The 23,944-nt window shown below is 40.5% G+C and overlaps 2 protein-coding genes across 7 annotated transcripts in view; one reads left to right on the plus strand and one right to left on the minus strand.

Annotated features, from left to right (window-relative positions):
• dnajc17 (DnaJ (Hsp40) homolog, subfamily C, member 17) overlaps positions 1-1,691 on the minus strand; it is a 36,401-nt gene extending 34,710 nt beyond the window's left edge. Inside the window, exon 1 of the mRNA XM_088318400.1 lies at positions 1,497-1,691. Within this exon, the coding sequence (XP_088174526.1) occupies positions 1,497-1,577 (81 nt within the window). The 5' untranslated portion in view covers positions 1,578-1,691. The remainder of the gene's footprint in view (positions 1-1,496) is intronic.
• Positions 1,692-4,559: 2,868 nt separating this feature from the next.
• On the plus strand, positions 4,560-23,885 carry inf2 (inverted formin 2). 6 transcript variants are annotated; one of them, XM_088318476.1, is made up of 23 exons: positions 4,562-4,795; positions 11,560-11,970; positions 13,565-13,680; positions 13,804-13,963; positions 14,770-14,803; positions 14,904-15,045; positions 15,900-16,032; positions 16,180-16,809; positions 17,695-17,840; positions 17,931-17,992; positions 18,738-18,840; positions 18,941-19,026; positions 19,216-19,316; positions 19,420-19,490; positions 19,557-19,664; positions 19,739-19,809; positions 19,910-20,030; positions 20,627-20,791; positions 20,928-21,030; positions 21,134-21,286; positions 21,780-22,586; positions 22,856-22,909; positions 23,481-23,885. In XM_088318476.1, the coding sequence occupies exons 2-22, from the start codon at positions 11,571-11,573 to the stop codon at positions 22,906-22,908; spliced, it is 3,765 nt and encodes a 1,254-aa protein (XP_088174602.1). In that variant the 5' UTR covers positions 4,562-4,795; positions 11,560-11,570; the 3' UTR covers position 22,909; positions 23,481-23,885. The 6 variants fall into 6 exon arrangements, 5 of the variants coding, with proteins under 5 accessions (XP_088174621.1, XP_088174590.1, XP_088174602.1 ...); XR_015846831.1 differs by having other exon boundaries at positions 4,561-4,795; positions 21,780-22,909; XM_088318486.1 differs by lacking the exon at positions 22,856-22,909.
• Positions 23,886-23,944: the final 59 nt, after the last annotated feature.

Genomic DNA, 23,944 nt, shown 5'->3' on the forward strand with positions numbered 1-23,944 from the left:
GTTCTTGCAACATAATTCTCAGTAAAAGACAAGACTTTTTCCAATTATTGACTATTTCCCTTATTTTGGCAGTAATGTTGATTTGTCATCTTGTGGATTTTATATCGTTGATGCTTGGAAGGGAAATGATCAGAAAGTGGGTGAGTGCATAATGGTCAACCGCTTTGGAATGCGAAATAAGATGAAGAGGAAAATTGACCAAAGTTATCTGAGCTAAGGAAATATGTGTGGTCTTTGTTGAAACACTAAGTAAGTGGAGCTGTTAATGGAGGGGGGGCAATTAAGAATGTTCAACAAATGTCATAGTTGCATTGATATTCAAGCTTAAGTCCATTCATTTTGGAGTTGGTATCAGGGGAACAATTAAGATCATGTCAATCTATGTCTAACATTTATTCCACTTCGAGTCGCGTTTCCTTGTGGACAACTACAACTTGTGCAGCACCTCCACCTAGCGGCCTTTTAAAACAAACACACGCAATAGAGACTCCCTGCAATGTTTGATGTCTTATTTTTGGGTCGTATTGTTCCGAAGACCTTACCTTCTTTCTTACTAATTTATAAACGAAATTTTTGTCATAAAAAAAAGCACATTCAAACAAACAGCCCAAGAAAACACACAATACAAGCACTATGATTGATTTGTAGTTCACTGTTTACAGGCATGACATTTGCAATGGTTATTCTCTCCTCATTTACGATTCATTTTCCAATTTCCAAACAAATAATCTGCAAAAATTACTACATTATTATTTGTACACAGAGCTCCCCTAAGTAAAATGTGTCAACTGTCAACTGGTTAGCCAGTTTATCAATCAATCAATCAAATTCTATTTATAAAGCACTTTTCATACATAAAATGCAGCTCAAAGTGCTGTACAATAAAAACATCCAAATTACAACAAAAAAAACTAAAACCCATTCCACCCACCCCACATAAACACAAGACACATCCACCTAATAAACTGTCTTAGTAGAAAGACAGAAAGACATGGCAAGGTACAGAGAAACCATATAAGAAAATGTACCCAGGGTAGGTCATCCACGCTGAGAGGGATGACAGCCCACGGCCACAGGGAGCTTCGCCAACACACAGATCCCCGGCCCAGACTGACCGGAGTAGACCCTACACATAGTGGAGAGGGGCCCCGGTCCGCCGGGCCTAAGGAGCCTCTGGGATGAAGCCCCCTGTGAGAAGGCCAGGCACACCTCCCAGCGCGGAGGCCCCCCTTGAGGAAACACAGGAGCTAAAATATATAAAATTAAATGCTAATGCTAAAAGCAAAAGAAGCTAAAAATTAGTGCCAGAGGACCTCACGGTCCGCGAGGGTTGATACGAGAAAAGAAGGTCAGATAAATAAGATGGCCCAAGAACGTTCAGATATTTAAAAGCTATTAGAAGCACCTTAAAATCAATCCTGAAACACACGGGGAGCCAATTCAGCGATTTTAAAACTGGTGTAATATGCGCCCGCCCCAGTTTATGCGGTACGTACCTCCTTCGTTGTAGCAGTGTTTACAATTCCAAGCAAACCATAAAGGTCCAGCTGCGTGATATCCTTTGCCTTTCCAGACATGTCTTCCCACTGTTAGTTTACGCACTAATGTCGGAATATCAACAAAAGATGTAAAAACGACGTCCAGTTGAACAGTTGCTAATGCTCGTCGTGTTTGGCGCCTCGCAATGACGTAATAGCTACAAAGTACCCTGGGAAATATTTTTTTTACATTGGCGCGTGAAGCGCTGTTGAGTTATTTCACGAAAACACCCTGTCTTCAGTTCATAACGGATTTCTTTTTTTGTTTTGTTTTTTCACTTTTTGCTAAGGGAGTAGTAAATACATTTTTCTAAGTACAGTATGTACTAAGTAAACTAATAAACCACAGCATCTATTCGCGTCATTAAAATTGGTGGTTGGTCGCTCTCTAGTGGACAAAGCATGAAGTTACAATGACTGGAAACGAGATAAAAAAGTAAAACTTCAATTTCACAATAAAATGCAATATATTCTCAGCTCTGTCTAAAATCATGAAACATCAAGAGATCTTTTTCACGATTGTTATAATCAAGAATCTCAAGAATTAAAAAAAAATAGATCAACTACTCTTATTTTTCAGCAGTTCTGTAGCACAATGACAACTCCCCTTTAATAACCAAGATAATTAATTCTAGCAATATTTCTTGGAATCAGCTAACATGCATGACTCGGGTCGGAGAAGCGCTTTTCTAAATGCAACTGGGCAAATCAAAGGCCATAAAGGTCATGCATACCTTGAAAAAAAGAATAATGTCAGACACTTTTATTTTGACAAAATTTGTGACCACCTGCTTCCATAAATGTATCCTAATACCAAAGAGAAAAGACACACCCATAGAATAAAATCATTTGGTCTACATGCATTTTTATTGAAGTTTTGGCCTAAGTCTACATTTACTTAGCTGTTTATCCTGTTGAGTTCTTATGTTGGCCAGACAGTCCCACGTGTACATAAGGTGGAACTGTTGCTTCAGCCTAACAGAGCTGTTAAGTTAATGGTGTTTGCAGATACAATATAAAACGATGCATAGACCTGAATTTGTTTACTCTTGTGGTTTATCAGTGCTTTCTATTAATGGCCCCTTGTTCACACTCTGTCTTGCTCTCAATGTGATAACAGTGAAGGCTGCAACTACACCATAAGACAATTACTTTCCCTGCAAGTTGCAGTTGCCCAACCGCGATCTAGAGGTTTGCACGTTTACATAGTTCCAAGGTTCTGGATTCGAGCCTCAGGTATGGCCTTCCAGTGTGGAGGAATCGTGTTGATTGGATTTTTTTTTTCTTTTATTGTTGTATGTTTTGTTTTTTCATTGTGCAAAACTGCATCATTGACCAAACACTAGAAAGTGTACATGAACTTTTCCTCTTGCTACATCCTAGTTTGCTTATCTTTACTGTTGTCAGAGAGAAGATGAAAACATACTCCCTGGCATGCTCCCTTGGCAGCCTTGCCTTGATTTCGAAACATCTTTATTTATTTCTCTTCAGACAAGATCAGTCTAGACCAGAGGGTATGCTAGGAGTAGGATCAGAGGGAGTGCTGAGTTCCCGCCCAGGCAAGAACAACGTCACGGTTTTGTACGTGTTTTTCCACGCAATTTCATCCCCAGATTTATTAAAGAAAACACAACACATTCTGGGGAAGCCTATGACTAAAGCATGAAATTGTTGAAGGTTGTTGAAATGTTTAGCCACAACTAAAGCTGATTGTATTGTTAAATTGGGTTTATAGAATAATCATATACTGAATTGCAACCCTACTAAGACATTTCGATATAGCACCACCTCTACATAGGCATTAACAGGCGCAGCAATAGGGTAGGCAAAATAGGCAATTGCGCCTCCGTGACCGTCACGGGAAGCCCCCCCCCCCCCCCCCCCCCCCAACCCTCCACCGCCCGCGCGGCGCGCGGCAGACAGTCCAGTGCGCACGCCTTCGATAACGAGTCCGGCGAGTGTTTACAATTCAAACGTCTGATGATGCAAAAGATGTAGAACCAAAATACAAAGTGCTCAAGGGCACAAACCCGAAAAAGAAAGAGGGAGATGGAGAGAGACTACGCAGGCATGGAAAACAGATTTTCAAAGTGGTTACACGACAGTAGGGAAGTTGAGATGTGTCGCCGTAGTAAGAGCTCAATGAAACGTTCAATGAAAGTTTGAAATAAAAGTGTTATATTCCCCCCAAAATGTATTTATATACTACATATAAAAATTAAAACGTTATTATTATTGTTATTTTCCGTTTTTTTCTGGATGGGGGGGCGCCTGTTATGTGTCGGCATACCCCCCCAAAAGTAGGAAGTTGCCCCCCCCCCTGGTCTTAACAGAAAATAATTGAGAAGCACTGGTATAAGGGATGGCGCTACACATTGGCTTCAGAAATGTATGAGCCAGTTATTTAATATTATAACATTTAATTATTAATTATTTTCTCAGCCCCCCCATGTATCAGTCATACCCACCTTTAGCCCCAGGACATGAAAAAAAAGTTCCTTTCCGGCTTCTGGAGCCTGGCATGAACATTAAAGTGTGAGAGAGAAAATAAAGGGCCCACTACTGGCTGCGGACAGCTTCAGAAATTGCAGGAAAATGGAAATTCGCGGGTGGGTGAGGGCCGGCAACGAACTATTGTATGCGAGTATTTTCAAAATAATACAACGACGGAAAGATTGAGTGAGACATCACAGTTAGTGTAACACACATCGATTCAGCATTAATTTTTATTAGTTAGGTTTTTGGAATTTCATCACAGTATGCTGAACGTGGCTGAATGTGTGACGTAGCCAATACATTTAACTCAGCCATCATCTTGCATTACTAGCTTCATCATCGTGCTAATTACTTGAAATTAGCCTTTGTCAAGGTAATGACCCCTGTAGTGCGCCGTAATCACGTTTCTTCGCCAATAATGACGTGAGACGAGGTGAGGGGTTTCTCCCGTCGTCAAATCTTTATTGCGAAAGGCACGAGCGGATGTTGAAGCCTCGCGTTTACTTCTACTTTGACGTCACTCTTTTAAACAAGTGAGCGAGAGGGAGCGCAGGGCCGTGACGATTAAAAGCCACACAAACACTCACACACCCACTCGGGTCGACCTGCCATTTCCTTAATGCGTTAATTTGAGGAAATCCATGCTTCTTCTTTGACGATGTAAACCGCAGTGAGTGTGTCATCTGGTGCCTCTCCCTTCAGAACACACACGCACACACAAGGACGGGATTCTTCCAAGAGTATTTATAGAACAAACCCAGGTAAGACATCATCCGCATCCTCAACCTCTTTTGGGGGATCTTCAGTAATGCAACAGTGCATGAAGATGTGTCATGGCAGCTAATTTTTATCATTTAGTCGCTGCTTACACCGTCTCTTTAAGCTGCGGGACACTGGTCCTCTGGTCAAGTCTTCTGCAAAGGCGCACCCCAAAGTGAGGATATGTGTTGCCTTGTTTTCATCCAGCGTGTTGCAGTAGCTAATGCAGACGAAGTGGCTTTTTTGTATAAACAGTGTCGCCAATGCCCAAAATACTGTTTGACTGTTTGCCCCTAAATACTCCTTGGTTAAATACACTTGAGGGGTTTGATTTGGATCACATTTGTTTTGCATGTATTTGTGTGCATAGAGGTTAATTCGGTTTTAATAATGTGTAGGCAATCCTTTTGACGGTTTTAATAAAATGAGTTATATCATCGAAGTACGCTGTACAAAGTGCTCCTCCCTCGATAGGAGAAGAAGGTAGGTATCATTTTAATGAGCTCCAGATGTTCATAACGCAGAGTACTGTCTGAGCTTTTCAGGCTTCCTTGAAACTTAGGTGTGTGTGTGTGTGTGTGGGTGTGTTTGTGTGTATATATATCCATGGGTGAGCACATTTACGCCATACATTTGAGGATTTTGTCTGAAAAAATGGAATGAGAGTTGTCTTAAAATTATTCACACAAATCCTCTCTCTACATGGGTTTTTCTGACACACAAACATACAAATTATATCTGCGATCTACACTTTTTTTAAACTGTTATGTGTGCATTTATCATGACTTGTCATTTGTAAATATTAAATTATTATGAATTGTTGAATGTGCGTACAGGAACGCGCTTTTATTTTTTAGACCGACGTCGCTCTGTTTCCAAGATTGTCACACGTATTTCATACATACACGCCGAGAAAAGCCTGACCCTCCTCCGCATTTTTAGGAAGCATTGTTGCTTTGCCGTTAAATGCGAACTAGTAGTCTCAAATTTTTCGTTTAAAAATCGGGAATTAAAAAAATGGAAAATGAGCCTGACATTGAAAAATGGACAATTGACCCTTATCTGTTCTTCTAATAGAGACAAAATACGACCATGATTTGTTTCCCCTCCGACCTTACTTTGCCTTGAAGCCCGATGTTCTCCTTACGCTGCTACCTCTTTGGCTGCTGCTGCTGCAGCAGCAGAGAAGATGGATATTGCATGTGTTGCACTGAGCAGATGCACTTCCATTTTGATTCTATGATTATCACCACACTTTTACTCTTTGCCCATCACTGGTCCCCTTACTATGAGGGCATCACAAAAGAGCCAAAAAACTAAAATGGACTTAAGTTCTGCAAGGTTGGACCACATTTTCTGTTCAGCATGTTTGACTTTTGAGGTTCCAACTGTAATTACATAGTAATAACAAATTACAATCATGTTAAGTGCTGAGATACATAGCCAAGAAAACAGTAGCCTTACATAATTTTATTTAAAGGCCGGGCTGTGCATATGTTTCATAATAAAGGAAGATGTTGGTGTGCATGCTTAAATGTTAATGTAGTGTACAGAGGAGTTGGGCTGTTGTGTAGGAGGCTCGAGCAGAGGACACATGAGTGGGTTTGTCCTGTAGGCTGTGAATCAGCGGCTGTTCAAGTTGCTCGTGGGAGCTATTGGAAGTAGACATTAAAATGTCTTTCAATGTGCAACTTAACTGAAAGCGCATTTTTCATTCATTCACCCAACTATGTCTGTACATGAATTGTCTTTACTCCAGATTATCTCCTCAGTGAAATAGACATTTTAAAAGAGGAACATGTGCTGCCGCACCAGCATGTTTATCTGGTTTCCTGTCCCGGCCGGGATAGTCATTTTCCTTCCTCTGAAAAATTCCTTGGTTGCCCAGAACACATAACACACAGACACACCCTCTGCCTCGTCCCTGGAATGAAAACGCATAAATGAACAAATTTGGAAGATTGGTTGGAAAATTGCCCAGATTACATGCAGTTACTTGCAATGTGGACCATTAATTTCATTAAAATGCAACACATATTTTCAGCACTATGATTGGCTGGCAAGCACTCAAGGGTGATGAACCCTGCCTCTCACCCAAAATCAGATGGGACATTTGACATACTTTTGTATCTCACACCAAGCGACACTTATCAGATGGATAATTTTATGCTTTGTTAAGTGTGCAGGTCACATAGTGTTTATCAGGTAATGTTTGTTTTTAATTGGGGAAAAGGGAGAATTTCATAGCAGTCAAATACAGCATTGACAAAACTATGCCAGGGATCTTCAATTCATATTCGGAGGAGACTGGTTGCAAGGGATTTCGCAGGGTGTCAAATTGTTGTGATTTCTGTAGTCAACCAAAACAAATAAAATCGAATGGCACATTTAATAGTCCTCCACATGTCACTTATATGTGGTTCTGCGAATGTGGTGACATGTTTTTCATTAACTCATACAATCCATGAGACATACATATAGGTTTTCAAAAATGTAGTCCCCGCCTCCCAAAGACGTATTTATACGTCTTATCCTTTTTTTTTTGCGTCATAGCTCCCTGTTTTTATAGCATTAGAACACAATATTCTGTTGGCCTCACAAAATCAGTTAAAATCCAGAAAAACGCTGGAATTGAGGGGTTTCCTCGAGTGAACATTTCTGGGATTAAATGAGTTAAGAAACTAACCTGTGTGTATCATAAATGAAACAAGTTCAATTAGACTAAAGGACAACAATTAATACTATTAATAAATCCAAAACAGATGCACATATCATATAAAAAATGAAATTGTTTAGCTTTTAAGTAATGTCTCAGCATTACACATCCGTTTACCACTGAAACATTGCAACATCCGCATTTATGTCCATGCTCTGCAGCGATAGGCTCTCTTTACATTTATCTTGTGAGTTCTGGTCTCCCGATTTCAGTTGAAATGTTTGGTTGAAGCTTGGGTTTCATTTGGAAGTGGTGCTTAATGTACACACTTTTTATTAAAGCCCCGCTTGTAACATTAAAAACATCACTATCAAGTGGAAATGCAATTGTGTGCATTTGCTAAAGTCTTTAATTTCGCCTAGTTTTCACATATCAGCATATAGCAGCAATTCCAATTTGAGTTTATGCGATAAATGGTAAGAGTGAAAAAGTACTTGAGTCCTTGAACATGAATTAACTCAGATTTTTTTTGGAATGCTGAGTTCATTTTTACTGAACACACCAAAACCTGATCTTTGATTACCGCCAGGACTCTTCAGTCACAAACCTGTTTAAATCGAAGAACCGGTCTGACAAAATGAAGTCAGACAAAAGTTCTGAAAAGACAATAAATGCCATGATGCAGAAAAAATCAAGAACGGTTGAAAAATAGAGTAATTGGCATCTATCAATCTGGAAAGGCTTTCAAAGCCATTCCTAAAGCTTTTGAGGACTTAAGCAAAATAGAGAGAACATGGCCTTGTGGTGAATCTTCCCATAAGTGACTGGTAGAAATGACTCAGGGAGCACACAGACAACTCATCCAGGAGTTCACACATGAACCCACGACAATGTTTAAAGAACTGCAGGTGTCCTCTTTCTCAGTTCTGGTCAGTGTTCATGACTCAACAATAAGGCAAAAATGATATCAGAGCCGAGTTCCAAGGGGAAAACCACTGCTGACTAAAAAAAACATAAGGGCTCATCTTAATTTTACGAAAAAACAAACATCTGAATGATTCCCGTGACTGAATATTCTATGGATTGATGAGGCAAAAGCTAAAAGGGAAGTCAACCCAAAAATGTTCTTTACTATGATATGTTGTATGCGCCTACACTAGTCTAAACACGGCATTTGGATTAATATTGCGTTTTAAGCAACAAAATGCACCGTTTTTATCCATCTCCATTTTGCCAGTGACTGTCGCCGGATTGACATCATAGTTGCTCAGGTAGTGACCTATCGCAGCTCAGCTTGCGAATGTCACATGACCAAACTCAGAAAACAGTTGGAAAATGATTTAAAAAACTGTATTTTGCTGGTTATTTCCTATTCCACAACATAATTTTAATCAGTATACCGTGTTTGGATTAGTGGGGATGCATAGAACATTGTAAAGAATTTTTTGGGGCCGACTTCCCCTTTAAATCTTTTTGGAAGATGTGTGTGTGTCATTACATGCCAAAGGTAACAATGCATTTTAGGGGAAAAAAATCACCCCAACAGCCAAAACTAATGTTGGTAGTGAAATGATCTGGGGCTGATTTGTTACTTATGGACTTGGACGACTTGCTCGGATTGATGGAACCATCAATTGTGCTCTTGACCAGAAAATCCTGAGGGAGAATGTTGCGTCGTTAGTTTGTGACCTCAAACCAAAGCACACTTAAGCTCTGCAGCAGAAAAAAAGATCCAAATTACAATAGCAAGGGAACTTCTGAATGGCTTAAAAAGGAAAAGGAAAGTTAATGGGAGACCTAGCTGAAGTCTGGACTTGAATTTGAATGAAATACTGTTGCATGACCTTGAAGGGCCATGCTCATAAACCAGCAGAGTTGCTGGATTAAAATAAATCTGCAAGAAAGAGTGGGCCAAAAGATGTGAACGACTCATTGCAAGTTATAGAAAGTCCTTGATTTTGTTGCTGCTGAGGGTGGCCCAACCAGGTATTAGATTTAGTACTTTTTCAAACTAGGGCCCCTTAACTCTTAATTTTCTTTCCCTTAATAAAAAAAAATCCTACTAGAACATCTGATCTTTATTTCGTGTTAATTGTATGCTTTTAAATGGTGGCAGGTGTGTTCTGACTATCATTTAACATGAATTTGGACGTGATTAGTTAATTCTGAATGCAGGCACATTGCTAGGTCTAAGGGGGTGCACACTTTTGCAACATGTTTTCAGTTGGCATGTTTTAACTTTCCCTCTCTAAAAGATCATTTTTTTTAAATTGAGCTCCACATGTATGGCAGAAAAATGTTTTGCAGTTATTTTGGTCTCATTACAAAAACCTGGCAAACAAATACAATATTGTGTCTTTTGTTGTGCAGTCTTGTAGTACTGCAAACCATGTATAAATTAAGTGGTTTGTTAGGCCGTACGTGTCGCAAAGTGGCGGAAAGAAGTCATTCAATGCCGGTTGAAGACAGCAGCATTGAAAAGGTCTTTTGTAAATCACCATTATGTGTGTGCGTCTGCTGGCTGCCACGGTAACACAGCAGGATTGTACAGCCTGAGCTGACCAAATTCCTTTGCCAGGATGTGACAAAAGCCAACAGTCACTTTACCTTGACTCGGTGGAATGAATGGAATTATTCTGCACTGCATCTTATGAAAACAGAAGGCCACATCAATTTGCAAACCCATCTACCGACGTAGAAATTGGGATATGTGAGTGTCAAGCAAGAGGCAATGAAAAGCAAGTACAATGGGCCTTTGCAAAAGCTATCTACCCAAGTAGCCAACTGTGAGTCAGAGCAAGCAAGTCATTGTGTTTGTACAAGCTCATGCTCATCATTACGCTTTGCCAAGTCTGATATTCACAGTAGACAGCCAGCAGAGCATAAAACTTTTTTTTTACTACCAAACCAGCAAATATCGCAACTCCAATTCAGAGGAAGTATTTTTAGCCTTTTTGCATAGTACTTTCCCCTTTTTTGGACTTGGTGTGTATGCTGCTTGTACGGGAATGTTTTTGAAGCTTCCCCAGAGAGTGAGTTTGGTAAAAAGGAGGCCTGTGCTGTTTGTGGTTGTGCCACAAAAAGCAGCATGTGTGCATTCATAATATATGCACGCGCTACTTAGTAGCGCCTTGTTCAATCAGTTGCAATTGCCTTTGTATTGTAAACGGCAACGTTTTCTCCACTGACAGCGTCCAGTAAGACCTAATAGGGAGTTTGGATTTGCTCACAGATATTTCTGCAGGATTGAGTTGGAATCTTTTGCCTAGCTGCTGGAAATGACTGGACTGCTGACATTGTTGTTTACACACCCACGGAGTGCAGCGTTGTCATTTCCTATTCTCTTTTCCTTTGTGAACCAGCCGTCTTTGTCTGCTTACCAATGGTGACATTGTGTGAACAAATTCATTGAATTACAAAAATGCCTTTCTTCCCAAAACTGTTTTTTTAAGGAAGTTACGGTAGTGAGAAGGGTTCGTCAGTTTAATCATGTTTGTGTGCAACATCTTGTATAGTTTTGAATTTATTATTGGATTTGTGCATGTTCCAGGACAGTTTTGGTGACGAGCCACCAAATGGTGATAAATATAAAAAAAGGATCAAAGCAATCCTGGTAGTTCAGTGGAACATCTAGGTGCTCATTTGCAAACTTCAAACCTGAAGCAATATTTTTTATTTTGCTGTTGGTTTTCTTTTATTCTTATAGAAATGGATTAATGCGACACCAAAAAAAAATTTTGATAAGTTTTGGCAAAAAGAAGCAATTACTTCCGGTTCAGGTCACTGGTGACCTTTTTGTGTGTTATAAATCAATGCTACAAGCAATGTAACCACTAATATTGTTAAAAAATAGACGTATCATGTTAAAACATGAAATGTATGACCTTTTGGGATATTGAACTTTTTTTGTTAAATTTGGCAGCAATACACTTTCGTATATTCTTTTTAAGTAATACACTTATCTACAGCTCATTTTTCTTCACCTCATTGAGCATTCTACTCAGTTCAGGCCAGCTGACAATCTCTTGAAACTGAGAAAGACGAAGTGCTCACCAACATGGATTTGAATGAATGATATAATGCCCCCCCCCCCCGCTTTTTTCTTCACAGGTGCATTAAAAATGATGCCGGGGATTTCGGAGGTAAAGAAGAAGTGGGCAGCAGTCCGAGGTCGCCTGGGTTCATCGCAGGACTCAGACACCCAACAGGAAGCCAACTTGGAAAACGCTGATCCGGAGCTCTGTATCAGACTGCTCCAAGTTCCCACTGTGGTTAACTATTCCGGCCTGAAGCGGCGCCTGGACGGAAGCGACCAGACATGGATGGTCCAATTCCTGGAACTGAGCGGGCTGGATCTCCTTTTGGAGGCCCTGGACCGCCTTTCAGGCCGGGGTTGCTCCCGTATCGCTGACGCTCTCCTGCAGCTCACCTGTGTCAACTGCGTCCGTGCTGTCATGAACTCTTCAACTGGGATCCATTTCATCATTGAGAATGAGGGATACATCCGGAAGCTCTCCCAAGGTTCCCACAAACATTCCACTTTTATATTGTGAAACAGCAATATACACATTTCATAATATAATCTATGTACGCATTACATTCACAACTTGGAAACTTCAGGATGCGCCTAAATTGCTCTATTATCTTGACCATTGAATGTAATTTGACCTTCTCTAAGCTTTCAGTGTCCAACTGTTGAACGTTTTAGTACTTTTTTGCTCAAATTCCTGTTCTCTCACTTGGTCACAGGGGTGGGCAAACTTTTTGATTGGCGGCCCACAATGGGTTCTAAAATTTGACACAGGGGCCGGACCAGGAGCAGATGGATGGAGTGTTTTGGTAACCTCACCGCATCTGAGAAAAAGAAAATACATTTAATTTTAAATGAAAGTGAACAAAAGCATTTCAACAAAATGTTTATGTCTTTGAAAAAAACTGTATTTAGAAAATATATTCATTGAATTTTTTTCAAGTTCGGCGGACCGGATTAAAACGTTTAACAGGCCACATGTGGCCCCCGGGCCGTATTTTGCCCACGCCTAAACTAGGAGCTCAACAGCACATTTCACAACAAGTGATCTGTGAATGGACTTGCTTCAATTGAGATTGAACATTCATTTCAACATGTTAATTTTGGCATGACACCGACCAACCACACTACCTCACCCTTGCAAAGCTTCCAGCTAGATGTTCTGAATATGACGTGGCTACTGAGCTTAGTATTTCAGATTGTCATTTGTTCACTTGAAACAGAAACAAACCATGAGGGTCGCATAAAAGTGGACATCTTGGGAAATAAAAATAGATTAAACGCCTGAGAATTTTGCTATTCAGCTTCTCGTTAAATAACGGGAAGTGGTGCAAAAAGTGGCGGCACAGTAGGCGATTGGTGAGCACATCTGCCAGTTCAGAGCTCCCGCCTTCTGGTGTGGAGTATGCATGTTTTCCCCGTGCCTGTGTGGGTTTTTTCCGGGTGCGCCGGTTTCCCCCCATATTCCACAGATATGCACGGTAGGTTGACTGGACACTGTAAATTGTCCCTAGGTATGAGTGTGAGCGTGGATGGTTGTTCGTCTTTGTGTGCCCTGCGATTGGCAGCTAGTCCAGGGTGTACCCCGCCTACTGCCTGAAGACAACTGGGATAGGCTCCAGCACGCCTGCAACCCTTGTGAGGATAAGCGGCTCAAGTAACTGATGGATGGATAGTGCAAACAGTACAAACACACAACATGTGCTTTCAAAAGTTGACACAATGGGTCAAATTAAGTTCCCCAGTGAAGGTTACACTGCATTTTAGTTTCATCCTGAAATTTCACCAAAAAGCAAAACATCCACTAACTTTTTTTGCGTTGTGTAACATTTGTATACAAGTAGGATTTACCTTTTTCTGCAACTTTCCACAAGTAAATTACAAAAGCCTGTTCATAGTTTCCCACTTGTATTGGAATTTTTGGATGACAAACATGTTTATCAGCAGCTAACACATTCTCAAAGAACAAAGTTCACATTGCGCCGACAAGCATGTGAAGCATGTTGAGGTCTTGACACAAAAAGGAAGCACCATAGAGAAAGTAAGAAGTTTTTGCATGTGTCATGCTCTGCTTACTTTCCGCAGCCTTGGACACCTCCAACACCATGGTGAAGAAGCAGGTATTTGAGCTACTTGCAGCCCTCAGCATGTTCTCAACAGATGGTCATCGACTTGCTCTGGATGCTCTGGATCACTACAAGGCAAGAAAAAATATATCCCCCAAAAAATAAAAGAAATACCGCCCCCTTGTGGCGAGTTGCATTTACAAGCATTAACACCACAATGAATAAGTGGACTAATTCCTCTTGTGTTTTGTTCTTCAGGGCGTGAAGACGCGTCACTATCGCTTCAGCGTGATCATGAACGAGCTGCAGGCCACAGACAACGTTCCTTACATGGTCACGCTCCTCAGCGTCATCAACGCCCTCATTTTCGGCTCCGATGACCTGAGGCACAGAGATAAGATGAGAAAGGAGTTTATCGGTAGGTTCAGCCTGCCACTGAACAAATTAATCAATCACACAATGAGTGAGATCACTTTACTGTGAGCTGTCGCAGCATTTACAGCTGTGCTAAAAGTGAAAACAAAGCAGAAACGGGACAATATTGGCGCTCGATTTGAAAATGTGTCTAAGAATAGGTTCAAGGGCCTCATTTCTTCCCACAATATATTAAGCCTACGGCATATAGTTGTAATTTATATTTATATATATATATATATATATATATATATATATATAATATATATATAGATATTTATATATATATATATATATATATATATATATTTATATATATATATATATATATATATATAATATATATATATATATATAATATATATATATATATATAATATATATATAGATATTTATATATATATATATATATAGATATTTATATATAGATATTTATATCTATATATATATATATATATATATATATATATATATATTCAAAATAATACTGACCCAAGTGAATTTGACAAAGTGAAACAATAATCCTGATAGTTTTCAAAGCAGGAGTCCAAGACGACACAGATAAAAAGTAACTGAGGTTATATGAACCCACCTAATTCCATTGTGACCACCCACCTCTGTGGACCAATCAACAATTTGATTGGCCACACCTCTTTTATAATTGTTCACCTGTGACTTGCTGCTATACTCCCTCGACTATCCTATGCCATTGTTTCACTTGTGAAGGTATGCATGATTTAAAAAACAAAAAATGAAAAAAAAAACAAGGTGAATGTTGTGACATTCATGCTGCACTTTGTTGTTCCGCAGGGCTTCAGCTTCTTGATATTCTACCAAAATTAAGGTGAGCATTTATCACCTTTCATTAGTAGCCAACACATTTAACATGACATTTGAATGTAGTGTGCACTAATGACTGATCTGTATTTGTATGTGGCGTGCAGAGAACAAGAGGATGAAGACTTGATGATTCAATGTGAAGCTTTTGAAGAGGCAATGGCGGAAGATGAGGAGGAGCTCTTGCGACTGTATGGTGGGATCGATATGAGTAATCACCTGGAGGTCTTCACAACTCTCTTCAACAAGGTGAGAGTTGTGTGCAATGGGTGTGATCATTTATTAAATAATTCCATCTATTGTGAGTTTAGTTATTTATGTTGATTCTTTGAATTTAAAAAAAATATATTGAGTTCCAGGCAATTGAGAGCATTCTGACAGATCGTTCAAGGCTCGTGCTATATTGTTTTGCGTCTATGTAAGCACAGAAACTACCAAATAAAATATTACTTCTTTCATCACAAAATATATTTTTCTACCATATTTCATTGTTTGGGCAACAAGTAGAAAATGAGTTGGAGCTTGCCCAAAAAAATCATCAAACATCTGAAGTCCTTCCATAAAATACAACCAGTAACATTTTAAAAATTTTAGATGCTATTTGCAATGCTATTTAGCTGTAGTACTTGGGTGTGTGTGGACATTATGTCATTAGTTCTCTCTCCGTCTTTTGTCACACTCTTTGTAGTAGATTTAACGTGACAAACAAATTGATTAAACACAAGCTTCTTATAATGGTTGAATTTCATTTCCAAGTATTTGCCATGCTCGCACGTCCATAGTTTTTGATATATGGCGATCTCATCCACGAGACCGCATGCCGCCATCTATTGGCAATATTTTTTTTTCACAGTTTAATGATCAAACCAGAATTGACCAATTCTTTTGTCCGCTCTTTCCCGTAAGAAAATGTAGTAGATGACAATTCCCATCGCCGGCGCTCCTTATTACGATTCTCATGGGCAACATTTCACATCAACCACGCTCAAAAAGTTTTAATTCGCTGCTGGCCTTCCCGGTTAACATGGATATTTGACATCTATAGCCGTCAATGGAAGTGAACATGAAAAATAAAGTGATTATTCCTTGTTGATGTGTGCTAGGTGAGCAGCTCCCCGGCTTCGCTCCATCTGTTGTCCATCCTGCAGACGCTCCTCCTGCTGGGGCCAAGCCGTTCGGATATCTGGCTGGCTCTGGAGGCCATCGCTAACCGAGCCATACTGCTGGCCCAGGATTGTGAGTCAGCATTATTGTGATGCATTCACGATAATTTCCGGTGGAGCTTAATGTGTCATTAATGGCTGCCTCTTATTAAAATTTAATGGAGTTGGAAAATGGCAACGAGGTCTTTTTTTCCCCCTCTGTCTCTCTGATGGACTCCAGCTCAGATGGGGTCATTTGAGAAGATCATGGAACGTCTGGTGTTCTCCAAGGGCAAGCCCGCTGGGGGTGATCAAGAAGTGGATGGCCAGCCTGTCAGAGTAGACAAGTCTTCACAGACCAGCCAGCAAGACCAAAACCAGCTGGAGAAATGCTCAGCATCGCCTCAGAAGCCACTCTTAGCTTCTCCACCTCCTCCTCCTCCGCCACTTCCTCCAAATATGACAGGGTCCCACGGTTCGCTTCAGTGTCCACCTCCTCCTCCCCCTCCTCCGCTCCCTGGTGGATTTGGTGGGCCACCACCACCGCCTCCTTTACCTGGCGTGATGGTTCCACCACCACCACCACCTCCACTTCCTTGCGGTCCTGGCATGGCTCCCCCACCTCCACCCCCACTACCTTGCGGTCCGGGAATGGCTCCCCCACCACCACCTCCGCCCCCTATGCCAGGTATGAGCAACGGACCACCTCCACCACCTGCCTTACATGGCATGCCACCTCCACCTCCACCTCCGGGCATGATAGTGGCTCAGAGCAGCTACGCTTTGGGGTGTGCCACGCCCACAAAGGTGAGCCGATGTCCCACTCTGAGGATGAAAAAGCTCAACTGGCAGAAACTGAGATCTGTTACTGGTGAGTAATGACAATGGGAGTGGGCTTTCTTTAACGTCTTGTTTAGATTTAAATGGAAAATGCTGATTTACTGCTGTTTTTTTAAAGGTGAAGTCAGCCCCCAAAAAATTACAAGAATATGTTCTATGCAGACCCACTATTCGAATTTTGGCATTCTGATTAATATTGCGTCTACAGAATATGATTTGAGCAGTAAAATCCGACCATTTTTAGCCATCTTCTGTCAACTATAAATGACATGACAGTTGCTTAGAGCTCAGTTAACGACCAATCATGGCTCAGCTTCAGAAAACTTGTGAGCCGTGATTGGTCGTTACCTGAGCCCTAAGCAATGTACTAGCAATTGGTACGCAACTGATATTTTCATCTACTTGATGAAGCTATTCCGGCAAGTTCACTGAGTGCAGCATGTTAGAGTTGGAGCTGTTGTTAGTCTTGTGGTTTATGCCCCCCCAACTGTGCTCATGATGATGTTCACCTTTTTGCCCATCACTTTTGTAATGCTCGGATTAATGCATGTTTGCAAACTGCTCTTTTGCTTCTTCTGGTAATATTTCTGTATTAAAAACACGTCTGGTGTCACTGATTGCGACGAGTAGTTTACTCGCCTAGGACTCTATACAGGCAGTGTTGCTTGTTCTCGCTATGTGACAGATTGGCTGTCTGTCTCTGTCCCTGTGATTGAACGGCAACCAGTACAAATGGTAGTCTTCCTTTCTCACAAAGTCAGCTGTTATCGGAGGCTGACGGACAAACGGTATAGAACATGGTCGCATATCAAACTGCAATGTTTTCCTCTCTGACATCAGGAGTCATTCGGGTTCAAAGTGGGGCAAACGATTTAAAATTGACATGATGTGTTCCTCTCTCCTCTTCCACACACAGATGGTCACTCCATGTGGGCTTCAGTTCAGAAAGAGCCTTCTCCTCACGAGCCGGACTATAGCAGTATCGAGCAGCTGTTCTGTCTCCCGGTGACCGAGCACAAAGACAAGGGGGCAGCTGCTCCTGTCAAGAAGGAGCCTAAAGAGGTGTGCATGGTCAACATTCACATTTGAAGAATTCAAAACAGACGCATGATTTTCAAAGGAGCCAAATGATGAGTATTTATTTTCTTCCAGATTACTTTCATTGAGCCCAAGAAAAACCTGAATGTAAACATATTCCTGAAGCAGTTCAAATGGTGAGACAAACATTGTGTTGATCAGTTTTGTCTGTAAACTGTGTACTCACTGGACACCTCATTAGGTACAGCTAAATATCCAGTATATTGTATACCCAAAAAAATCTGTTTTATAAAGAAATACAACCTTAGAGGCACAAAAATTATTGATAACTGATTATCACACGCAATAATTTAAAATAATTAAATATTTTAATAATGGATTAAGACATTAGAGACCTTGTTTAATTTTAAAAGTGTCGGCCTCTTAACAGGTAATCTCAGATATGTCGTCCATGCAATCAAACTTGTGTTGAATCAAAGTAAACAATTGCAAACATCCGCTGTTATTTTGGAAAACAATATCGATTCTATTTTTTTTAATTTTTTTTTTTACGTAATACAGACCAAACCAATAACTGAATGTTAATTCAGGTTTGCATTTTCTACGGTCAAGTTAGTCTGTTCATGAATACAGCAATGGAAATTTAAACTTTTTTTTTTTTAAATCGTACTCGTTTATTAATCGAATAACCCGCAGATTAATTAATAGTTGCCGCACTTCTGTATTTGCTGTAACTAAGAATGTGCATAGGAGCTACATTGCTTCACACTGGGAGGTAATTTATTTTGCCCCACTTATGTACTTTAAATGCATGCACCGTATGTATGCAGTTTGAGTATTCAGCTCTTGTGATAGAGCTCAGTGGACTGATCTGTGCCTAATGTTGCGGCCATCTTAATTTTGCAAATGTTCCATGTCCAGCTCCAATGAGGACTTTGTGGTGATGATTCAGAAAGGTGACAGAAGCAGGTTTGATGTAGAGGTGCTAAAACAGCTCCTGAAGCTCCTGCCAGAGAAGCACGAGGTTTGTTAATACCTACGCAGTGCTTTAAAGCTGTCATTCAAAGTCCTTCTCACTAGATGAAATGCCATGTCTGAGTCGTGATGTTGCCTTTGTCATCTAGATTGAAAACTTGAAGTCTTTCCAAGGAGAGAAGGAAAAGCTGGCAAATGTCGATCGTTTCTTCACATTGCTCCTCACTGTCCAATGGTAACTTCCTTCCTCAACTGTTAGAACATGTGAGCCGTCTCCTTTGTTACGGAGTAAAATGGGTCAAAGAACTACCCATTAAATTTCGCAATGGCATTGGCTCGATTTTTAATTTGCCTGCATTAAATTGTGACTTTTACATCTAATTTAATGTCGACCATCGCTATCTTAAATGTGCTTCTTTTGCAGTTATCAGCTGAGGATTGAGTGCATGTTATTGTGTGAGGAAACGACATCAGTGTTGGACATGCTCCAACCTAAAGTCAAGCTGCTGGAGGAGGCCTGTCACGGTAAGAAAAAACATTCCACTTGTACTGGTTCATATGGAAAGAGCCTTATTTGCCGTCTTCCACCATCTTACCCTTAAACTAACTTACAAACCTTTGTTCTCAGCTCTCAGGACAAGCGCACTCATTCCTTCCTTCTGCAGGCTCATCCTTGATGTGGGCAATTTTCTCAACTATGTAAGAGCCCCAACTGTTTTATCCCAGTTGATATTTAAGGAATCACTTAAATCACTTTCTTTCTAGGGAAGCCATACAGGAAATGCTGAGGGATTCAAAATCAGCTCTCTTCTCAAGCTTACAGAGACAAAGGCCAACAAGAGCCGCATTACACTGCTTCATCACATTTTAGAGGTAAGACCAACCTTTTGCCTTAAAGCGCAAATGTGTTAACTTGACATCCTTTTTTTTTTTTTTTTTTTTTAAAGGAAGCAGAAGTAAACCACCCAGAGCTGTTGGCATTGCCAGAGGACATTGAAATTTGCCAAAAGGCTGCAGGGTATAGCTTTTCTTCCACATTCTTGCAAAACCTAACACCCCCCCCCCCGCCCCACCTGCGATTCTCAATAATTAATACAAAATTATTCCTCATACCACAGAGTGAATCTGGATTCCGTCCAGTCCGAAGCCAATGACTTACTTAAACGACTGAATGAAGCATCAAAGAAAGTCTCCAAGTCTGTGGAAGAAGTGAAGGAGCAATATGCAAAGGTTCTTGAGGTAAGGTCCTGGTTCACTTTGTATCAGACTTGGAATTACTGTTTAGCAGCATATTAAAGAATTGCAAATATATAGAAGCCAGGAGTGTGTATCCCTCCAATAAGACCGCTCAATATTACCTTGATATATGGGTACAAAAAAAGGAATTTCAATTTTTAAATTGGAACGATTTGGTTAGATTCTGTGGAATTCCGATTCAATCCGATGGTACGGCTCAATTCAGACACATGACAATAAAATAGGTGCAATATGTTGGTGTATTTTAAAGTCTTTTAAGCCAACACTTAATTTCATGGTGATTCCCAGATGTCCTTGTAAATATGTCCACTGGTGCAGCATCGGGAAGCGCCATTGGACAGCATGCGTCATCAGTTCTGAGTGGTAATATTGTGACATTTATATATGTGCGGAGAACTCCAGTACCGACAAGTGATTGGGCTCAAAAGAATGATTTCTATCTTGAATTTAGTGAGCTACTAAGCAGCCCAACAAGGCATTAAATAGAGAAATTGTTCATCTACTGTCTTGATTTTGATGCCCTATTTTGTGAACGCTTGTCTCATTGTTCTCACGAAGGCCTCATTTCTCTGCTGCAGGAAAATCTGGAGGCGTGTCGAGCTTTGAGTGAAAGATTTGGTGACATTGACAAGAAGAGGAGTGAACTAGCTGTCTACTTTTGTGAAGATGCCAATAAGCTGTCGCTTGAAGAGCTTTTCGTAACAATCAAGACTTTCCGGGAACTTTTCATCAAGGCGCTGAAGGTCGAGGATAATACTGGTGTCGTTTATAGTGTGAAAAGAAACGTTTTGATGTGTCGGTGCCTAAGTAGATCTTGGTACTGTGTACAATTTGTACTTGTCAAAGTGACACCTCCATTTTTTTCTTCCACAAATGCAGGACAATAAGACTAGGAAAGAGCAGGCAGCCAAAGCTGAGAAGAGAAAGAAGCAGCTGGCAGAGGAAGAGTCCAAGAGGCAGAAGGGAGAGAATGGAAAAATAAGTGAGTTAGTTAGACTGCACAACACACAAATCCCTGATATGATTTTTTTTTTTTTTTTTTTTTTAAGTATTGACCTGAACTTTTTATGGCTGTCCCTCACTAGTCAAGAAGGGCTTTGTACCGCAGGACGACGGCTGCATAATCGACCACCTGCTTGCAGACATCAGGAAGGGTTTCAGCCTTAGAAAGACCAGGCCAAGGTGCGATTTGGAAAGCCTCCCTCATAGTGAAATGAGTAGGGATACCTGCCCACCTGGTAAGGACAAGAGACTGTGGCCCCCATCCGCAGTTCTAGCTCCGCTCCTGAGTCGCTTAACTGCGTGCCACAGCCTTGTTGCTTTTATGTGCCCTTTTAATGTCCTTCAGCCTGCATTAGCTTTTTTATGTACGCGCTTTGAAAACTTATTGCCGTGCATCCTCACTCATTTTACCTCCGCCAAGTACAAAATTTACTTAAAAAAAATGTAAATTTAAACTTCCAAAGTGACCCAATCTTGCCCAAGTTTAGAAAAGTTTTTTTTTTTTTTTTTTTTAATTACTGTTTGAGTCGCATTGGAATTGTAAGTCCATTCCTAAATAATAGTCCAATCCTGTAAATCAGAAGGCCTAATTCACAGACTACAACAGATGTCTTCTCTTTTTGGTTAACAGTTCAAACTCGGCGGAGGTTCTCACCCATGCAAATTTTATGATGCCTCTTTGTAATTTATCGACGGTTCCTGTAATGCTATTGACATCTCCTCCTTCAGGGTCAAGTGTGAATTCTGCCGGCGAAAAATCCGCAGAAGTGGCTTGCTCCGTTTCCGCTCCCACAACAATTCCAACAGAGGCTCACCAAGCCAGCACCTGCGAGGTGAACGGCTTCATCAGCTCACCAAACGAGACTCCTTCCACGCCTCAGGATGTGGCTCAAGTGGCAACCTCACCCCAACCAACTCCAGGAGAATCAGCCTCAATTGCACCGGCACCCCCGGAAAGGCCGACATCCCTACAGGAGGAGCATACCTCAACTGCGCCAACAGCACCCCAAACTAAATTTCAGGCGGAAGCCCAGCCATGTCTCCTTCCGGATGGAGCCTCTGTAGATTCACCTGAAACCAGCGGAATCAGCCCGTCCACGCTGTCAGACTCCGACGTGGTAGATGCTGTGTTGGATGAAACTTTGAGCCTGGAACCTGAGAAGTTAGAACATAAGGAGCCAGCAGAGAGTGTGAACCTTCAACTCGCAGAAAACACTGCTGCTAGTGAAAGGAATCCAAAAGTAGAAGAGGACAGTCAAACTAGTAATAAGATTTGTTTACAAGAGGCTGAAGGACAAGCATCAGGTCTCGATGTGCGTGCTGTAAAAACATCTGGGCAGGACGTGGTGGTGAGCTGCACGCATGCAGACCCCAAAAGCAACAAGACTAGTAAGGACAGCATCTTGGGGTGCGATGGCCACGGTGGGGTTGAGTCTCAAGATGTGCCCGACGTGTTTGAAGATCTAACTTCCTCGAAAAACCCCGAACCAAAGAAACAGCCAAGCTTCTTTAAACGCAACAAAAAGAAAAATTCAGGTAAACTATCTTACTTAAATAAAAAGTTTTGGAATGCTAGTCTTGTGAACTTTCTTAAAGGAAAATTTGTTTTTGTTTTATTTTTATTGCATTCTGTTTTATATATTTTGTTATATCAGTAGGTCATTGTGAGAATTTTTCCAATATGTGCCTCTTTTAATTAAAGACAACGGATGCAGATTTTGATTTTAAGTCTGTGATGCTTCTGTTTGCCAATGGACAGTTTGTTTGAATGCTCTGTTTTCCGTTCTGACTCTCTAAAACACAAGGTAACAGTGGGAAAGGACACATTAAACCTAAAAAGGGCTGTGTGTTGCAGTGAGGTAGGTCAAACGGTGGGATGGCAAACTTTAAGCAGGAACATCATCCTAATAAACTCACTGTCCAAACTTTGTGGCAAATAACACCATTTGTTGGTCTAACTGGGATCTGGATTTCATTTGTCTGCGTTGTCCAGCTTTTAACACTTCTCTTTCAATGATTCAGTCTTTGATTTAAGTCTGAAAAGTGTTTAACGAAAAACTTGACTTGGAGTTATTTAATGTACTTAAAAAAATGGATAATAAATATGGGCTGTGACTACTCATTCCAGTCTGTCTTGATAGTGCAGTCATGAATGAATGAATGAATTTCTCATGGCAGCCTTCACTTTTGTCTTCCATATTTTCCCGTCCATTCCTTAATTCTGCTCGTTTTTTTTTATCTACTAACAGCAGTTTCATGTGCTTCTTGTAAACTGCTCTTTATGTTATTTATAAGTTTATATGCATTAGTGCTAATGACCAAAATTAGTACATTTCTCTAACAATTTCTCATTAATTAATCACATAGAAGAACTGCTTTTAAATGTAAAAGAATTGTACTTATTCACTCTTTATTTCCCCCCCTTACTAGGTTCCAAAAAAAGATCAAGAGGAAAAAGAAAAAGTTGATGTCGCCGCAGTTGCGAACTGGCCAGACTCCAGTATACTGAATACTTTATTTTTGTGAGATTACAGAAGATTTTCTAGACCAAGAGTTTATGAACCCATCCCAGGCTGGGACTTTGGCAGCCTTTTGGATGTAAACATGTCACTTTAAATTGTATTTGAATGTAAGCTATTCGAAAAGTTGAAAAATGTACTTTATATGTTTTTGTAATGTAATAGTGGATGTGTGTGCGTTAAACATTTTGAGATGGTAATATAAAGAAAAGATGCGAGAAATATTTAAACTTGTTGAATTGTATAAACCACTCTTAACGATACTGTCTTGTAACTTTTAATGCTTAAACTATTTTAATAAAATTAAAGGACAATTGTTTTTTGTTTCTTTTTATTTTATTGCGTGGACCGAAAACGAGTGCGTAAAATCGCTTG

The sequence above is a fragment of the Idiotropiscis lumnitzeri genome, chromosome 1, assembly GCF_059441095.1.
Source record: "Idiotropiscis lumnitzeri isolate Australia: NSW breed Sydney's pygmy pipehorse chromosome 1, RoL_Ilum_1.0, whole genome shotgun sequence".
Lineage (NCBI taxonomy): Eukaryota > Metazoa > Chordata > Actinopteri > Syngnathiformes > Syngnathidae > Idiotropiscis > Idiotropiscis lumnitzeri.

Bases quoted from the DNA above. Each gene is read 5' to 3' on its own strand.
- inf2 (XM_088318464.1), top strand. From the start codon at position 11,571: ATGATGCCGGGGATTTCGGAGGTAAAGAAGAAGTGGGCAGCAGTCCGA. The intron at 13,964-14,769 runs GTAGGTTCAGCC...GTTGTTCCGCAG, and splicing joins GATGAGAAAGGAGTTTATCG to GGCTTCAGCTTCTTGATATT. The intron at 16,033-16,179 runs GTGAGTCAGCAT...GATGGACTCCAG, and splicing joins CATACTGCTGGCCCAGGATT to CTCAGATGGGGTCATTTGAG.